Consider the following 20,078-nt stretch of genomic DNA (forward strand, 5'->3'; position numbering starts at 1 on the left):
TAGTCGGGCGGTGGAAGGAGCACTTTGAGGAACTCCTTAATCTGACTGACAAGCCCTCTTTTGTAGAGGCAGAGCTGGAGGCTGATGGGGAATCATTGTCAATATCCCTGGCGGAAGTCACTGAGGTAGTCAAACCACTCCACAGTGGCAAAGCCCCAGGGAGTGATGATATTCGTCCAGAAATGCTGAAAGCTTTGGGTTTGGAGGGGCTGTCTTGGTTGACACGTCTTTTCAATATTTCGTGGAAGTCTGGGACAGTGCCAAGGGAGTGGCAGACTGGGGTGGTGGTTCCTCTGTTTAAAAAGGGGGACCAGAGGGTGTGTGCCAATTACAGGGGTATCACACTACTCAGCCTCCCTGGTAAAGTCTACTCCAAGGTGCTGGAAAGGAGGGTTCGTCCTATAGTCGAACCTCAGATTGAAGAGGAACAATGTGGATTCCGTCCTGGACGTGGAACAAAGGACCAGCGCTTCATTCTCGCAAGGATCCTTGAGGGGGCTTGGGAGTATGCCCATCCAGTCTACATGTGTTTTGTGGATCTGGAGAAGGCATATGACCGGGTCCCTCGGGAGATACTGTGGGAGGTGCTGGGGGAGTATGGGGGGAGGGGGTCACTTCTGTGGGCCATCCAATCTCTGTACACCCAAAGCGAGAGCTGTGTCCGGATCCTCGGCAGTAAGTCGGATTCGTTCCCGGTGGGGGTTGGCCTCCGCCAGGGGTGCGCTTTGTCACCAATCCTGTTCGTGATTTTCATGGACAGGATATCGAGGCGTAGTCCTGGTGGGGAGGGGTTGCAGTTCGGTGGGCTGAGGAACTCGTCTCTGCTTTTTGCAGACGATGTGGTCCTGATGGCGTCATCGGTCATTGACCTTCAGCACTCACTGGATCGATTCGCAGCACAGTGTGAAACGGCTGGGATGAGGATCAGCATTTCTAAATCTGAGGCCATGGCTCTCAGCAGGAAACCGGTGGAATGCTTACTCTGGGTATGGAATGAGTCCTTACCCCAAGTGAAGGTACCTCAGGATCATGTTCACGAGTGAGGGGAGGATGGAGCGTGAGTTTGGCCGGAGAATCGGAGCAGCGGGGGCGGTGTTGCAGTCGCTCTACCGCACTGTTGTGACGAAAAGAGAGCTGAGCCGGAAGGCAAAGCTCTCGATCTACCGGTCAATCTTCGTTCCTACCCTCACCTATGGTCATGAAAGCTGGGTCATGACCGAAAGAACAAGGTCGCGGATACAAGCGGCCAAAATGGGTTTTCTCAGGAGGGTGGCTGGAGTCTCCCTTAGAGATAGGGTGAGAAGTTCAGCCATCCGTGAGAAACTCAGAGTAGAGCCGCTGCTCCTTTGCGTTGAAAGGAGCCAGTTGAGGTGGTTCGGGCATCTAGTAAGGATGCCCCCTGGGCGCCTCCCTAGGGAGGTGTTCCAGGCACGTCCAGCTGGGAGGAGGTCTCGGGGAAGACCCAGGACCAGGTGGAGAGATTATATCTCCACACTGGCCTGGGAACGCCTCAGGATCCCCCAGTTAGAGCTGGTTAATGTGGCCCGGGAAAGGGAAGTTTGGGGTCCCCTCCTAAAGCTGCTGCCCCCGCGACCCGACCTCGGATAAGTGGATGAAGATGAGATATGACGAGATAATAATAATAATAATAATAATAATAATAATAATAAAAATAATAATTTCAAGTGTGAAGGGGCACAATGTTCAGGTTTGCATTCATGCAGGGTCAAAAAGATGACCTGCATGGATTATGGCAGTGTCTGAAATAAATAATAACCTGTTCATAAAAGCAAAAAAAAAGTTGATTTATTTTATGTTAGCTTTATTTTGATTTGATTATGTTAGCTTATTGTCACTCTGATCCTTTCCCACCTTTGTATTGAAACTGTTGCACAATAATTTCCCTCGGGATAAATAAAGCTTCTTGAATCTTGAATAACTAAAATGTGCACGTTTGAAACAATTTAAAAAAATGTTACATCTCGCATCTTTTTGTTGGTGTCAGATTATTTATAACATAATAGTGATGAACGCTGGTTCAAGGGGCCCCCCTGTGAATTTTGCCTACGGCCCCAACAGACTCTATAACGCCTCTGTAACTTGGCCTACTGGTACACCTTAATGAATGAAGGCTTATGGGCTAATGTAATTAGATATCCTACACCTGTAATGGTGAGCATATCGGAAACTTTTCTTTTATCCAGCCATTTTTTCTATAACTTTCATTTAAGATGGTTTTCCATTTATATAATATTGCTTATTTTTTTGCATTCAGGCAGGGAACATATGTTAGGTAACTTCCGGCTGATGTCTTCATTTTAGAATCAAGGTAAAGTCACGTGCTGCTGTATACCATTCTCACCTGTAAAAACTAACTAACTGGATTGGCTTGATCAACAGACACGCTTTAAAACATAGATGTGAATGGCAATGTAAACCCACTGCTCATCTTTTTGTCTTGGCCAGCCAACACCGACTGGCCGTGGCATTAGCTCCACCGTGTACTCCGCACTTTACTATTCCACCTGCCCGGTGGACAGCACGGGGAAGTGGCCGACTCGCTGGCGGTCAATCTGCAGCTCTCCAGCTCCATCATCGCAGCCAGCGCAGGCGTGGTGAGTGGAACCGCAGGCAGGGGGCGGCAACATGGCGGTGACAGCAGCACAGACGCGGAGACGCGCATTTATGAGAGCGGCACTCTCACATACACACAGCTTTGTGTACACTGTGCAGGTCAGTCTGCTCAGTTAACCGGCTGGTACTGACAGCCCGCCGGACTCTTTCACCGGAACTCTCGAGAGTGGATTTGAATGACAGAGAGTGATTTCTTGTTTGTGTTTTGTTTTTGTTTTTCGCGACTGTTCCTCTCATTTGTTTATGATGCTCCGGAGCAGTCATTGGATTTATTACAAGGAGAAAGCGTGTAACTAGCTTCTGAATCCACCCGGGTTGGGTGTAAATGACAAGCGAGAGACCGGTGACAATGCCGGGCTCGATGTCGCTTTCGGACCGACAACCTCCTTCAGGTCACGGGCAACACGCGGCTGCAGTCTCCGCTGCCGCCGGTGAGACAATGATGATGTCCGGTTCAGGTTCAGTGGTGCTCCCAGCTGGGATGATCAACCCATCGGTTCCAATCCGGAATATCAAAATGAAATTTGCTGTTGTCATCGGACTGATCCAGGTCGGAGAGGTTAACAACCGGGATATTGTTGAGACGGTGCTAAATTTGGTAAGTGAACGTTTTCTCCCCCTCCTGATACTATATGACTGGACGTTATTGTGTAATCCCTAATCCGGAATGCTATTCAGTGGCAACGACATACTGAACATAATGGTGACATATGGCAAAATCATGCTCTTTAAACATCGAGACTTTGCACAATTGAATTAAATTGTTTGTTTCTGACATAAGTGCATCGGGATATGCTAGAGTAAACAGCAGTACACGTTCAAAAGCCATACATGCACACAGACACGCTGGGTTCGACAGATACAAACCAGTTCTTAAGTTTTTAAGTCCAACAAAGTCCCGACTTCCTTGTGTTTGCTTGTTAATGAGGCACTATGGTGTGGATGGTGTCAGTGAAAGTCAAGTGAACCTCCTGGGATTAAAGTGTTTTGTGAGTGCTTAATAGCCTGAAGATGTTTATTTTAAAGGGCATAATGGTTGAAATGTAGTGAGCCTAGTTAAGCAGAGGCAGGGGGCATCTTCTGCTGGTGTGTGTGGGAGAATGCAGGGGTCCTGGAGCTAAGGGTCCTTATAACATACCAGGAATAATATACTGCTACTACTACTACTACTACTACTACTACTACTACTAATATAACAGTAATTATAACTGTGGATAGGGTCAGTGTTTGGTTATAATATGTCCATTGCAGATCCTCAGCAGTGTGGAACAGATGATGATATTCTTAGTGTATACTGGACCTGCTCCTTACTTAAATTTGAGTATTCGTGGGAATATGATGGTCATCACCCTCTACCCAGATTTATATTGACATATTATATTGTCATATATACAGTATATATATATATATATATATATATATATATATATATATATATATATATATATATATATATATATATATATGTCAATATAATATGTCTACAATAGTGTAGACTGCAGTGTGTAATTGCTTTTCCTGTGAAAATAGCAGTGATACTCAGTGCTCGGAACAGCAAAGATACTGCGCAGAACCCTCAAGCTCCCTGGCTTCTGGTACCCGAGCTTAGAGGGAGGGTCAACCACCTGCGCACCTGTGGAGGGTGAGAAGATTTATTTATATATATATATATGTGTATATATATATATGTGTATATATATATATATATATATATGTGTGTGTGTGTATATATATGTGTGTATATATATATATATATATATATATATATATATATATATATATATATATATATACATATATATCTATATATATATAGATATAGATACATATATGTGTGTAAATCTGTGTTGTTTTTTTATCCACTTTTTGAACAAGCCTGGAAAGTCCATCCACGTAATTCATTCAATTCAATTAATTCATACAATTATTAATATAGCTGTAGCAAAGTGAGAGGAGTGAGTGATACGTAGGCCTAATGAGCTGTCACTAGCTTAAGGTGGTTGGGAATTTGAACTAATGGTATGACCAGGGTCAGCAAATGAAGGCATTACACTACTGGTACAGTTTTAACATGATCTGACGAGACTGCAGAGCCAACTCATACATTTGTAGGGCTACCCAACAATGCCTGCTTGCAATAGTTGGCCTCCCCTTGTTAGCACACCAGAGATTAATTACAACCTGTTCTGACACAACAGAAATCCACTTTGTGGAGCAAGGCAAATTGTAGCCCTTGGCATGTTCCGACATGAGAGTTGTAGTGCAATAGCAGGCGTCTCTGACACTTTCCCCCCTATCACTGCTATTTTCACAGGAAAAGCAATTACACACTGCAGTCTACACTATTGTCTAGACGGTGCACCATCTTGTTCATCAAATGTAATACTTTCCCCATTTTTCTTTATTCTGTTGAGCCAAGAAAGGCAGAGCATTGGTGCCACAGCTGCCTTTTGCTCCTCTGTGCATTTTCTATATTTCTTTAAGTAATTTGTGGATTATCTTGTAACATTCAGCAGAATGCACTTTATCCAAACATTTCTCAGTCACATAGAGCCCCCAAACTTTTGAATGACAGATTTAATTAACAGAGATCATTAGTGTATTTAAGCTATCAGGCGAGTTTGATTGTACTTGATGTGTTTGCAAACAGAAATGCAACCCACATCCAAATTATGTGCATACAAATGAACCACATTTAATGCAGGAATCTTGGATCCAGATGACACAATAATTATTATATCAGCTTCTTCAGCTAAATTATATCACTAAATGTACATGAATAATAGCAGCCAGGGAAGAGGGTGGAGAAAGATGTCATGCAAACAACCCTCCTGTCTGAGAGATGCCATGACTATGAATTTCTACACTTATAAGTTCAGGTTATGTTTGAAGTGTAGAGAGGGCCTGAAGATCCAGAAGGATACGTAACTCTTACTCATGGGGTCTACTTTGTGGAGTAATGAAAAAATTATGTTTTTCTCCTCCAAGGACCAAAAAGGTAGTTAGCCAAGATGTTCAGTCCAGGATCCCCTATCATGAAAAAACTGTCTTACTGTATTCTTTTTTTACTTTGTTACTTAGCTGCAGTTCTTGTTGAACTGCCAAGATGGGGAATTTGACAATATAATAAATCTGATATCACGGTTCCTTTTAACAGAATGAGAGCCTACAGAAATCTACCGTAGACATTAGAGATGGCACATCAGGCATGCAATTTGATTTTTGAAACATAGCTCTGTTTGTACACCTCACTCTGTGCCAGTGTCTTTTCAGAATGACATTAACTAATTTATTCGCTGCATTATTCCTGTTCATGGTCACAGGGATATGGAGCATTCCAAACACGTTGAGTTGAAATACTGTGGACACTTTATTTATCTACGGGTTGACATACGTAGATGGACTAGCAACCAGTTTATTTACACACATGCAACAAATATCCCAATAACATATTTCAAAAACATATTTCATTTTAATACTATAACATCAACTCAATAATGTACCCTCTTTGGCTTAAAGATTTGAGATACCCTGTATCTAGCGGCCACTTTGGCAGTAAGATGCCTGTTCTTTTCAGAGCCCTCCAACTTGTCACGTTCACGGTCGCTATGTGTGTTGATTGACTTTTTTTTTTGCTCCTTGGTAAACTTTATTGCCACACGTTCACCTCTCTATTTCAGGTCAGTCCCCTACATGTTACCCTCTTAAATTCATTCACCGTATGTTCCTATTACACTTCTGCCCTATAGCCTGACTCAGGAGTTGGAAGTTCCCGATTTTCGATTACAAATGAACGCAGCCTAACTGCCAGTGATGAGCTCCAGCAGCAGACCAACCGCTGTCAGCAGCGTCACTAACACGGCGGCATTTTTGTATTTAGAGAGGGAATGTCGCCACAGACACTCAGATTGGAATACTCTGCAAAGAGGCAACAAGTGCTTGCTTTAGTGGGTCATATGATCAATAACCATTGTTTTAACTCACTCTGTGATAGATAGTAACTTAAGACAATTAACTTGATGAAAGTTATACTACTTACAATGTAGATCATCCAATCAAATTATTGTCCCTAAGGTGTAAAATACTATGGCCATCAAGCAGTGTTTAGGCATGTTTTGTGTTGAATCATCAGCTGCTGTTTTCAGCTGCATATAAGGATAAGGCTCCAAAATCTCCAACCATAAGTATAGCTTATACACCAAATTGGTATTTACAAGACAATGTTGCTTGATGCCTCTTCGAACCATGAAGTTGGTAACAAAGTGGAATGAAATCTCATACTCAGATTTGCTACTTAGAGTAGTCGCCCCCTTTGTGACCTGTCAGCTGACTCGCTGCTTTCTCCAAGATGAGAAAATAGGAGTGAATATTTCTACTTTGCTAATTGTCACTTGGTATGAATAATTCAACGGACTTCTCTGGAAAAATAGCAAAGAAAAAGTCACATTACTCAATAACCTGCATTTTCAAAATCAAGTATGATCTTATGGATAGTGGAGGGTGGTGTGAAAAGAAGATAGAGTAACCTGTGAAATAAGGAAAAAGCTTTCACAGCACATCCTCATCTTGAGACATTTTTGAGTAATGGAGTTCTCGTATGCTGTCAGCAACTGGTTGATGTTAAGTCCCTCTTCAGACACTCAAGTATGTTTAAATACTCTGCTATAATTAATATTTTGTTGAACATGGTTCTCCCACAAAAAAAAGTCTTAAAAGGGGATTGAAGCACCTCCTTCTCCCCCATTCAGAAGTTCTTGATCTGGCCTTGAGCCCTGCCCACCACCACTGCCATAGTTACTTTATCGTATGCCCCAGCCACAAGTTGACGAGATTGGTTCCTTAGGTGTGCAATGTATAAAACCCTGGTTTCAGTTTCAAGGCAGAAATGCCATGGTGCTGACTGCACATTTTGCCCATGATTTATCTTGTAGCATATAAAAAACACCATATGCATAAATATGTTAACTGGGTTAAATTGGGGTTAAAAGAGGGTCTATTGGAGGAGGTCTTTAATAAAAAAGCAGGTCAGGTCAGAGTTATCCCCAAGCCTATTTCAGCTTTTTCTATTCTGAAAGTGTCAAGCATTCACTCCTCGTACAGTGTAGAAGGCGTGTGTTACAGTGGTGGATTCCCTCTTCATAAAGAACACAAGCTGTGATCAAAACACCCATAGAAACTTGTCAAACCACTGCTGCAACATAATCCACTTATCCATTTGTATGCTTATGCTCTACATGCTTAGACTATACAAAATCTGTCAAAATATGACAAAATACAATGTGTTTGTTTGTTTGTTTGTAGTGCCTGCAGTTAGCAGATTGTTTGTTGGCTTGTGACTGCATTTGCTTATGTGTGTCTCAAGGGACTGTGTAAGAAAAACTACAAACAGGTACAGTGTGCAGTATTTGACAGATTTTGATGAAAATGTTAATTTGGCTTCTACTAAAACGGGGGGGGGGGGATGTTGCCGGAGTAAGTTGATGAGTTCCTATATATATATATATATATATATATATATATATATATATATACACTAAAATACTTGTTGGATTATCAGTTTAATGACATGCTTCACCTTGAGGGCCAAGGCTCTCTGTCTCTCTCAAGAGCAGATGTTGATTACTTGCTTGTAAACCATAGGAATCTGCTGATTTCATGTTTCATTTGCTCTGGCAGATACATGTGACCCCTCTCCCATTCATACTTCCAGATGTCTAGCTAGCCAGGACCTCGCTGGACCAGTCTTAACTGTTTATCTCATATCTGAAAGATTGGGGGTCTGGCAATGACTGACTTGCTAGTAGCTCCCTGCAACAGTGTTCTGCTGCAGCCGCGAAGTGCACACCATGAACCCAAAAAAGAGTTTTTAAAAAATATTTTGTTTTTGGAAGTTATGAATCTTAGAAGATAGGAAGTACGATTTTTACATGAAATGTTTTTTTTTCAGCATGTATGTAGTCAGATATGTGCAAAGGTCAGCACCAGGTATTCAGTAATGTAGCTATTTCAAGGTACAAATGAGGGACATTAGCTCTGGAGTATCTAATTGTGTCTGCACTTAGAGATGTCCTCAGCTCAAATGTATCAATCAATGTCCCTATATGCTCTCGTTAATAATATAAACATTTGGGAAATACTTATTTTTGAGTTTTACAGCATTAATTTAAATTCACCAAATATTCAAAGATTTGACAGGGATTTGGTGTCATTCTTGTTAAGTAGCTTAAACATAGCACTTTCCCCTAAAAATGCTCTCTTCAAGATTTTCCAGAGAACTAATAAAAATGGTCTCAGTGGTTAAGCCCCATCTGGACTTTTAAAGCTTGTGTGGCCTCTTAGATCATCCTGTCTAGCACTGCTCATCATTTAAAGGTAAAAACCAAAGGTTAAGTGTCTTTGCTGTCAGGTTCCTCATTCTTTGGAATGACCTTCTGGAGGAAGTTTGATCTTTCCTACTTTGTTACCATTCACGACACCGAAGCTGGTATTGTTTTCACCTTGTGTTTGTATGTCATCATGGTCCTTGAGACACCTACTGTAATGGGAACTAACACAGAGGTGGTTTTGAGTATTTTGCCGATTAATTGAAATTAGTAAAGATTTAACAATTATCGAAATAGTTGGTAATTATTTTTCTTTGATTGACTAATCAATTAGTCACCTAATAGTTGCAGCTCGAATACAGTGCAGACTTAAATCTGGTAGAAATAGAAGAGTTTGGAAACTCTCTTAATATCAATCACAGATGCTTTTCCCGCTCCAGGTCTGTTAGGGCGGTAGGCCTGCGCACTGGTTCTGAAAGTCCTTTTACCACCTTTTAACACCAGCAACAATGATCATCTACAGGTACCCGGTGATGATATGTTCTTTGACAACTTCAATGTCAAAGTGTCCAGTGATGGCATGTTCTATGAAGTTGAAGGAAAGACCGTCACCAGGACAGACGCCTTCGATAAATCTTTAATTTCAGCCAGTAGCTCTGCCGAAGAAGCATCAGAGGGCACTGATTCTTCCTCCGTCTCTGGTGTCGACATTGTCCTCATCCACAGACTGCAGGAGACAGCCTTTAACAAGAAGCAGTATTTAAGTCATATGAAAGAATATGTGAAGGCCGCCAAGGCCAAGCTGGAAGAGATCATTGTGAATGAAGTCACACCAGCAGTTAAGGGAAGGTTTTCATTGCCACTGTACTCTACAGGGGTTTTGTTGGGTCTATGTAAATCATAAAAAAGTCATAGAGTGTGGTCTATACCTAGTTTGTAAAGTGTCCTGAGATAACTTTTGTTATGATTTGGCACTATAAATAAGATTTAATTGAATTGAATTGAATTAAGGCTATTGTGGCAAAAAGCGGATTCTTCCAGTTCTTCACAGTAAAGACCATGAACCCAGATGGCATTGTGGCACTTCTGGATTACCGTGAGGAGAGCTGCATGCCATACATGCTTTTCTTCAAAGATGGTCTGCTGCTTTCCACATAGCCCCCGAATAGGACACTGAAGGAGCACTATTTTGCATCAGGCCTGAACAGAAACATAATAATCACATTTATTAAAGCCCACAGCTGGGTGAATCAAACAGGATATGTCACTGAATACGGTTTTTAACTTTTGTTTTTTTGACTCTTGTAGTGTTTGATTTACGTCCCAGGATTTTCTTGAAAATAGCAGGACAGTGAGTTGAGCTCTGACACAAAGAGATCTTTTTTCTTTTCTTCTGTCTGTGCACCATTTTAGCAATGATCTATACAGGTTGATCTCCTCAGACCTCATGTTATTGTTGCATTACATCTACAATGAAGATACTTTTGGTTTATTTGAAAATAAAATATAGTTCCACCAATATATATATATATATATATATATATATATATATATATATATATATATCACAGAGAAATGTTTTCATTTAGATGATGGCCTTGGGTAAGATTACTATATCCTGCTGTGTGCGTCTTCATTCTTCAGAAGCCATTTAAAATTCATGCTGTACCATTGACAGAGTATGCCAAGCTGGCAAAATAACAGAGATGTTTTGTCATTGTAGCAAATGAAAACAGTGTTTATAGTGTGTAGAAAACATGTTATTGCATAAGGAATTAATTGAAAATAGAATCAAAGCTGCCCTAAATTAGGTTTAGTTTCATAGAATTGAATGGAAATCAGTTAAACCATCACAGAGCAAAACCTTAGCTGTCAAGGGACAATCAGTATATCTGCAAATGCATAATAGATGAAACACTTCGGTTTTGCATAAGCTGCTTTCAGTTATGTTTGGCCTTCACTGTAAGCATCCCTCTGCTTTTGTTGAGTCGGTCGCACAGTTCAATCTTGGATCAATATCACCTCTCGGCACTGGTACAGTTTTGCAAATGTCACATTTTCCCCTCTACAATTGTTTATGTAATTGGGTAATATTTTCCTTTCAGGTAAGTTCCAAACGTTTTGCTGAAAACAAATACAGACAACAAACTTCCAATGCTACTGCCATTTTTATCTGGTTCTGGATTTGTTAGACAGACAACAAAGAGGTGTCCTAGTTATTGATCTGGACCTTGATCTAATTTTTCTGTTCTATCCCCTAGCTTTACTTTTGTCCTGCTGAAATGTCCTTGAGCAGGAATGTCTTCTGGAGTACAGGTACAGAGAGGCCTGTCTAGCTGTGTGCACTCAGACCTCTGTGTGGTGTGGGTCGGTGAAAGATCATTTACCTCCATGGATCAGTTAAGTATCACAAAATGCTGCTATGTCCCTGAGATAGGTAGAATTCCCAATGTGCTACATGTTCTGTATGGGAATTAATTCTATAATCCATCAGGAAATAGCAGTGTCATCATAGCAGATGATTTACTAAGCCTTTCATATCTTCCAGTTTGGACCACATCACAGGGGCTACAGTATGCTAAAATTGTGCTTCCTCAGTAAGTTTATTCTCTACTAAGCAATCCAATTTCTACCAGAGCATTGACATTTGGATTCTGTACAAATGTGTTTGTTTAAAACTAATGTACTTAAACTGCAATTCAGGGAGCATGCTGCTATACATTTGCCTTAACCAAGGACAAACGGAAGGAAGTTTTTTTTTTTTTAACATTTTCCGTATACTTTCATTATTCTTTGTGATATCTAAATACAGTTGTATTCTTATGTTTCAGATTTTCATGAGATTTCTGCAGGTTCTTGATGCCTTTGATCCATCTTTTTTTTTTTTTACAATACAGGTCTTATATATAACCATTTTTTAATCCAACACAGTGGAGAAACAGCATGTTGTTTATTTTGCCGTGGAGGACTTTACCCTCATACTCCCTGCACATGCTACTTATTGAGCTGCTGTACTCCTACTTGGCAAATTAAACCAATTCAACATAATTTTTTATTCTCTTTCCATTGTTCACTGTTTGTAATGTTGCCAAAATAGGGATTTAGGCTAGTATTGTAAATCAGCTTTCAGTAGATAACATTAGCAAATTGGAAATGCTGTGAGTACATAGACCCTTTTCTGGTTTCACTGATAATCAGCAGCCTAAGGAAATGCTAAAGAGATATGTCAAACGACTGCACAAAGGCCATGGGTGTATTTTCTCACTGTTTTCCCCTCGGCCTTACTCTTCCTGCTATGCTCATCCCTTTTACTTGCTCTTGCTGTGTTACCCTGGAGAGATACTGATGGTATATTATTTGGCTGCTGCCTACATTTGTGTCAGGGTGCATTCTGGGATGCACCAGCTCCCAGCTCAATGGGTTAATGTTTACCAGGGGCACAACTATGTCTGGTTGTGGGGACTCTGTAGTTGTGACTGACCTTGTCTTTCAGGATTTCTTTTTTTTATTACAAATGTGTTGCTGTGCCTCAGTTTGATATGGAAAAGTGTGCAAAATCCTGTTACTAGGGAAGACAATGAAATGGAGTACTTGAATCGTTGCTCGGTTTAGATTTTTATAGGGTATATGAACAGAATTTCACTTTCTTATTAAATACATATTTAGTTAATGTTTTTATTTTTGTATTTGCCATTTATTTAACAAGATGCAGTCCTATTTAGATTTCAAATTTTATTCAGCTATTTCCAAGTCTTTTCAGTGTCACTGTGCTTCCAGCAAAGGATGTCGGATTGTAGTTTTGATATGTTATTATGATATTTCTCCATTACACTGAGATGACAATCCATTGATGCTTGATCCAATTTGGCATCACTCTTCCTCCAAACTACGACTGGGTATTGCCTTTAACCTCACGATATGAAACATATCACATACAGAGTAGGGATGCAAATTATCAAGTTATTCATTAATCAATAGTTGTTTCATCTTATCGATCGATCATCGATTAATTGTTAAGCAGCAATTCTTCTGAGAAGCTGAATTTCCCCTTGAATAGGTTAACCGTATAGACCTTTTTAATAGAATTCAATAGCCCTTTTTAACTCCCTGTCAGCTGATGTCGTTGTTTATGTTTACAACTTTGAAAAGGTCTTTACGTAACATAAAATGCTATCTTCCTTATGATATAAAGAAAAAATGCAAATCATGTTCCTTAATCACTCACTTGAGGGCAGGGAATAACATCTTGGTAGCATATCAAACATATTCTGAATAGAAAATATCAAAATATTATACAGGCTACTTAACTTGAAAATAAATTGGGCATTCTCTTATCTGCGACATTGGTAAAAAATAATTCCTGAGTAGGAGAATACAATCAGGGCTCCAGGCTAACTTTTTTCACTAGGAGCACTGTGGCCCCGAACTCAAAATTTTAGGGGTGCAACCAGAAATTTTTGGAGCACAATCAGTAATTCTAGGGGCAAACACGGTAAATCAATAATAGATGCAGAAATTACAATGTGCTGTTTCGAATTCAGTGTCACATTTTTATTGTGCTCTTTTGAAGATGCAAGATAGAAGGTAAACCGACAGCACCATCACTGTCATGACAGTACAATATTAAAAGAATATACCATACAATCAGAATTAGGGATGTGTATCGAGTCCACGAGAATGAGACGCAACGAGATTTTAACACTAAACTTTAACCCTAAAATGTCAGTGGTTTCTTTACATAGGAGTTGATTGTAGCAGAGAGCTGTGGTAGTGCTGCAGGTGTCTTTGCATAGAACTTGTGTTAGCCGCAGTGTAGCCTACGGTACTCACAGAGTCAAAGTATAACCCTGCCCCCAACCCGGTCCACTGCGGGGGCCTTTCCGTCTAAAAGGGCCCCGCGCCTGTCAACATACGGCACTGCTCCACACAGGGACAATTGATTGCAATTAATTTATTTTAATTGAGTCATTTCTTATCTCATGCAAACAATTATACAGCCTAATACAGGGGCCACAATACAGTAGGAATAACAATGACCATGACACAGAATTTACAGCTTTTCTTAATTTTCATGAAAATATGAATCCATCTCATCTCCTTTCACTCATACGATCTAGATAGCCATTGGACATATCTTTGAATGGCATTGGGAACGTTACACCTTACATACCAAAGCCGCTGAGAGAACTCCCTTTGAGTATCACTACATACAACACCTTGTTAGTGATCCTTTAGTGATCGATTACTGAGCCCTGTTTACAGCCAGGAACAAGTGTGTTGGATCATCAGCAGCAGCAACAATGAGAATACTCAGGATTACTCCCAGGTGGAGCTGATTTTGGTAGTTAACCAAATCTCAGCCTGGGTTTTAATGTGTCTTCTTCCCCCATAGGAACAAGGCCCTGCACACACAAGCTCATTTCTATGGAGATGAACTGCATCCCTCCCTGATCAGGCAAACATGCAAAGTCCTATTGCTTGCCTCGTTGCAGCAGGGTTACAGACAGTTTTTGTAGCAAAGTGTTGTCATCACAGTGCAGATGCAGCAAAAGCAAAGACTGCTTGACAAATGAACAGTGAAGGTGCAAATAAGATCTGTGGCCCTGTTCCTGACATTCATTATGTGATACAGTGGTGCTTGTAAATGGAAATATTTGTTTGTTTGAATTGTCTCCCTGTGTCACTTACTTTCATTCTGATGTCATGAAACCTAACAACTGGATTAAGGGGAATAACAAGACCTACAGTAGCACTTATCTCACTTTGGCTTCTATTTAATTTTATCGTACTCTACGTGTGCAATGACAAAGGAATTCATTTCTATTTCTATTCTATTTAGCAGTAGTTGACCCCATATTTTACACCTCTTTTTATCTTTACATTGGGAATAGTGATTTATTAAATTAATTTAAATCATGTTAGAAAGGAAAGCCATGACATTTTCTCGACCTTACCCTTGTGCAAGGTTGTGTTTACCAAAAAAGTAAGAAAGTGAAGCACAAATGTGCCCATATTTTGTGATAAAAGGGGAAAAATGGAATTTATCAGAAGGCTGTGCTCGCCCAAAAAAGAGCCCATAGGTAATTTGTACAAGCAGGGTGAGACCAAAAGTCTACATGGACTTATTTAAACTTCCCTACATAGTTAAGTTGCATACGTAACATCCTATGTCCCGTACAGAAGTTAAGTAACAATCATACTTATTTGAATCCAAACCCGAACTTTCTCTTAACCTAACCAAGAAGTTTAGTTGTGTAAACCTTAACAAACTGCAACCATTTCAGAACATTGACCTCATGTTAAGAACTGCAATGTTAAGTTTAGGTATGGAATGTCTTGATTTTCTGCCACTGTTAGTGGTGCTAATTTAGGAAACACTCCTGTGGGTCATATTAGAGGGTAGGAAACAATGACCTAGGTTGTCATATGGGTTAGAGGACCTGTTGGATATAATACATAGGATTTCCTGATCCTCGAGATCCAGTTGTATCTCTCTTAGATTATGGTAGCATGGTTTGTCAGTCACTGAAGTCATGGAACGAACAATCCAAATACAATTCTCCTGTTGTTATATTTTCCTCAGGCAGTGTATCACATGCTATGACATAAAGGATTTTTCTGAGTGCTGTGCATCAAGGAATACAGGTACTTCAATATATGTTCACTGTCATACAAGAGTGGCTTCCCAATGGAAAGATGGTTTTTGAATAGGCAATTTCTCTTTCCATCTCTGCTAGTGACAGAACACATACAACAGAGAGTAACACACTTTATTGGTGCAGCATAAGGCATCTGATGCTCGTATTACAGGAAGTGACAGATTTATAATTCTCTGTTGCACATGAGCCACTAGGCAGTTAATGATGTGTGCTGTGAATACAGATTTCTACATTATGCCTAACAAGGTTGTCATTGTTGATGGGGTGGTTCTGTTTGGAATATGTTATGTTTTCATGTACACTTCATTCCATACGGTCTTGAATTGCTGCAGCACCGTTGCCTGCAGTGTGTTGCCATTAGATGACTGAGGGTGCTGTGTTCATCCTGCTCTTCTGCTTTTTGTAATCCTGCAGAGGCTTTGCTTTTGCTAAAGGTTGGTGTAATCAATCTCCTAGATGTTTATATTTATTGCTCTGGTTCAGCTGGGATGTATCTATTTCCTGCCGATATTGAAGCATGAAGGACTCCATAAGAGCTTGATCACACACTGATTTAATGTGGCTTAAGTAAGGATGGAATAATGGGGGGCTTAGTGAGAGTTAGGGGTTTGGATTACAATTAATACTAAGGGATCAGCGTAATGAACGAAGACACCATCCATTTTTATGGCTCATTATCCTCCCTGCCACATTCTAACTGGATCTTTTTATAATTAGTCACTTGGACATACTTTATGTGATGGCTGCTTGTATCTCCAACTGGTTTTCAAAGCACTAACTTTTGAAAAACATTGTGACTCTAACCAGTTTGCTATTGAATATTTAGGTATGTCTCTGTGGAGTATCATTTCTGATTCAGGTGCCACACAGGTGTTATGCATATATTCATGAGAGACTAATGGACTTCGACATATGTTCTACTTCTCTCGTTTAATTAAACTAATTTGAAATGGCAGCTTGGTTTCTCCTATATAGTCAATCAATTAAGACTGTTTATTTTTTCAGGCCCAGGCATTTTAGTGTTTTCCCCTCCATAGTCTGGGATTGTAGACCTAATCATGATTTATGGTACCCTGGGGTTTTCTGTGTTTTTCTGTTTATTATTATTTTTATTGAGCTTCTGAAAGGATACCAGACATTGCACTATAGCCACTGTTAAAACCAAATTTAGGCCTACTACCTGTTTTATCTATAGAATTAGACAATCATAATGAATTATGTGCAGTTTAGATTCAATTTCAGGTTTATTTTGGACATTTAAATAACTCAACAACTGCTGCTGAACATGACAACAACAGTGGATATATTTGACTGCTCAATTCTGCACCACATACTGTATCTCTTTTGTACAAGTAGCTATGGGAATGCAATTCAGTCTCTGTGTTGTACGCATGGGCATTTTGAAGCCAAATTTCAAGTAAAGGCTAGATACTAAATGTGTGTCTCTGGCTAATGCTATTAGTTGTGAGAGTTGGATTGCTTTGAAAGGAACATCTGGCTGGAGAGCCTCACTGTTGCTCAGCAGAGTCTCAAGCAGAGAAGGATTACCGCCGTGGCATTTGGTTGAAGATGATTCAGCTTGGAATTAGATGGCCTATATGGAACACAGCTTGGGCCAGTGTGACAGTCTTACTCTTCTTGTTAATATGAATACAGGGTGTTAGGAGTGGTGAAAGGCTGTGGAGATTTCTGAGTCCCGACATCATGTTTCTGACTGATAATGCATGCTTTGATTAATGTTTGAGTACTTTATCTCAAATTCCTGTGGCTTTGGGCAGAAAATCCCCACTCCGGTGCATCTTATATTTGCCTGTTTCTATGAATTGTCATACATATTTGATTTTTCAGCAGGATGGTCACACAGGATGTGTTTTATTTCCAAAGCTTCAGGCTGTTTTAAAAAAAAAAATTAATCTATCCACAGTATCAGTACCCCACCTTTCAGTCCCATCTCTCCACACAGGCATTACCCTATACACACAGTATACTGTAGTAGGAGGGAAAAGGCTGCACAATAAATATTTTGAGTTAGTTGAAACATAGTATCAGTAGAAAACTGCACTTTAAATGTTTTTAAATGCTACCTTTTGTTTTCAGCTCAGTATTACATGTGTTCAATAAAAGAATGAAGTACTGAAATCAACAGCAAGGCAGAACACGTACAGCTTTATATGTCTTTTTATTTTTATTCATTTTTCAAGTAATATTGTTACATTATTGAACAGCGCTATAGTTTCCTCATATCGTGCAGATGTAAGAATGAAGACAAAGAAATTATGTCAAAAAAATTATGAAGGTGAAAACAGTGAACTATGGGAGATACTGATTTAAGTTTTAAAAAGATACTGCCTTTTAAGTATTACAAGTAAAAGTACAATCATTTTTTCTACTTTATGTTAACAAGTTTTACTTGCTCACTAAAAATATCAAGACATACACAAGCCTGATGTGTTGGTCATCTGAAAAGGCCCAAAACTAATTTTCAAAGCAGTCTGGAAATGTGTTTATGGGCCTCCGAGCAACTTTGACATTGGGATATTGTTTGTGTCTGAGAAACAGCTCTCATAGAAAATGAATTGAAAATACAGACGTAATGATCAGTGTGACCTGCTGCAATGGAAGTTATATTCTTTTATTTACAGTCTATGTGATTTGTGGACTTATTTCCATTTAAATCAATACACCTAGCAAGTCACCCTCTATGAATGTGCAATATTTCAAGGGAACCAGGTCACAGCCAGACCAGCGGTGCAGATATACCTCTTCAAGAGAGAATAGAGTGTGCACTGAAGAGCTTGGCTGTCCCAGGTGTAAGTTTTTGGAGCTGGCTTTCTTCTACAACACACACTGTCGTCATTATCAGTTTGAATATAGGGGCTGTAAGTTCCTGGAGAGAGAATGGACATACTATTTAGTTTACTTGTATCACAGTAGTATTGTGAGCCCATGGATATGCTGTTTCAAACCTACTCGTTTTCTCCATAATTGCTTTCAGCAGGTGTTCCAGGTCTAAATCAAAACATCCAGACTGGATTATTAGAACAAAACCCACCAATTTTGTTTGGCAATAAATTGCACAGCGTGACAGAAAAAAGGAGCATTGTAATCGTCAATAGGCTACGTAAGCCAGAGGTCTCTTTTCCCAGAATCCCTTGATCAGATGGTGACAGTACCAAGTGTTTTGTATATTGTATACTGAAATAAGAAGATAACATCTATTTAACTGTCTCTAACTCTATTTTTGGCCTGGAATGATGCTGCTGCAATAGAGTATTATGCTACGTGGCTTGTTTTTGACAGCAGGTTTTACAGTTTGGTGTTTGGCCACAGCCATGGAAATGTGATTTTTGGTCCACTCTTTGAAGGGCTTTATTCCCCAATGGCACATTGCCAGCCATGGCTGATGTAGGTCTTCACTGACCTTGGAGAAATCACACAGGGGTAGTAGATAGAGGATTGGGAATGGGGTGAGGAAAAGTTCAGGACAGCCTCATCGTTACTCCTGGGCACTGGAGGACAGCCGAGCTAAATCCATGTGGCAGCTGCGTCTGCACTTTATAACAACAATATGTTCACAGCGTAGGCATTAACAGTGATTAGATTGTTCTAAGTTTATCTTTACGGCTAACAATAGGAAGTGTCCCTGTGGCTACAATCCTGCAATGGTCATTGTTAACTTTTTCAATCAGCCGTGCAGCTCTGTGTCCATTAGTCATAGCCGGAGGATGCAGTGTGGAGCTGTTCTTATATTTTCCCTCTTTAAAGAAGGCCTCTCGTTCTAGTGCTATCTTTCCTGTATAAATTCAACCCTTTTTACAGCTTGTCTGTTTTCAGCAGTCCCAAAGAACATCAATATGATTGAGTTTTAGAAAACAGTTTTCATGAGCTCAGAAAATGTGTATTGACCAGTGACCCAGGAGTCAGTGTTGGTCTGCCCTCCCTGTCATCTGTCTGGCCGCACTAGAGACAGAGCCACTTCTCTGGAACAGCTCTATCTCCCTAACGTTATTAGGAGTGTTGGACAAATTTGAGAGCCACGACTCGCCCAGAAATGTCCTTGAGGCTTAAAAGTAAATTTGCATTTTGCACTGCCAAGTCTAAAGGCCCAGATGCACCAAACTGACATCAAAGAACTAGTGGCGATGAAGGCCGAATATTGCGTCACCTCATGACGCCTTTGTCTTACCCAAAAAGTTGCACTTGAACACATCGCCAAGACTACAGCCAGTGAGAATCTACAGGCGTGCATGAGAGGAAATAACTCCACATCAGCAGGTGGCAATAGTCTGTATTCTTCATGGGAAACTAGAGGATGCTAGTTAGCCAGTTAGCACATTAATAACACAACCCTTTCTTGAAACATCAAATGATATTTATAATGCGAACAATAACAAAAAACAGTTACAAACGTTTTCTACTACAGAGCTTGATGGCTAAAAAATAATCTTTGCTCTTTACTCAG

At 40.1% G+C, this 20,078-nt stretch overlaps 2 protein-coding genes across 5 annotated transcripts in view; both read left to right on the forward strand.

The window, feature by feature from the left end:
- Positions 1–2,959: 2,959 nt before the first annotated feature.
- LOC310946718 (neurobeachin-like) overlaps positions 2,960–20,078 on the forward strand; it is a gene marked incomplete at both ends in the record, with an annotated part of 214,607 nt that continues 197,488 nt past the window's right edge. For all 4 annotated transcript variants that reach the window (XM_083913262.1, XM_083913263.1, XM_083913264.1 and 1 more), the window contains one exon: positions 2,960–3,232. In XM_083913262.1, the coding sequence (XP_083769388.1) occupies positions 2,960–3,232 (273 nt within the window). The remainder of the gene's footprint in view (positions 3,233–20,078) is intronic.
- LOC310947339 (translationally-controlled tumor protein homolog) lies at positions 9,496–10,115 on the forward strand (the record flags this gene model as incomplete). Its single annotated transcript, XM_083914129.1, has 2 exons — positions 9,496–9,806; positions 9,986–10,115. The coding sequence occupies 2 exons, from the start codon at positions 9,496–9,498 to the stop codon at positions 10,113–10,115; spliced, it is 441 nt and encodes a 146-aa protein (XP_083770255.1).

Source organism: Echiichthys vipera (assembly GCF_963691815.1).
Source record: "Echiichthys vipera genome assembly, chromosome: 5".
Taxonomy (NCBI): Eukaryota; Metazoa; Chordata; class Actinopteri; order Perciformes; family Trachinidae; genus Echiichthys; species Echiichthys vipera.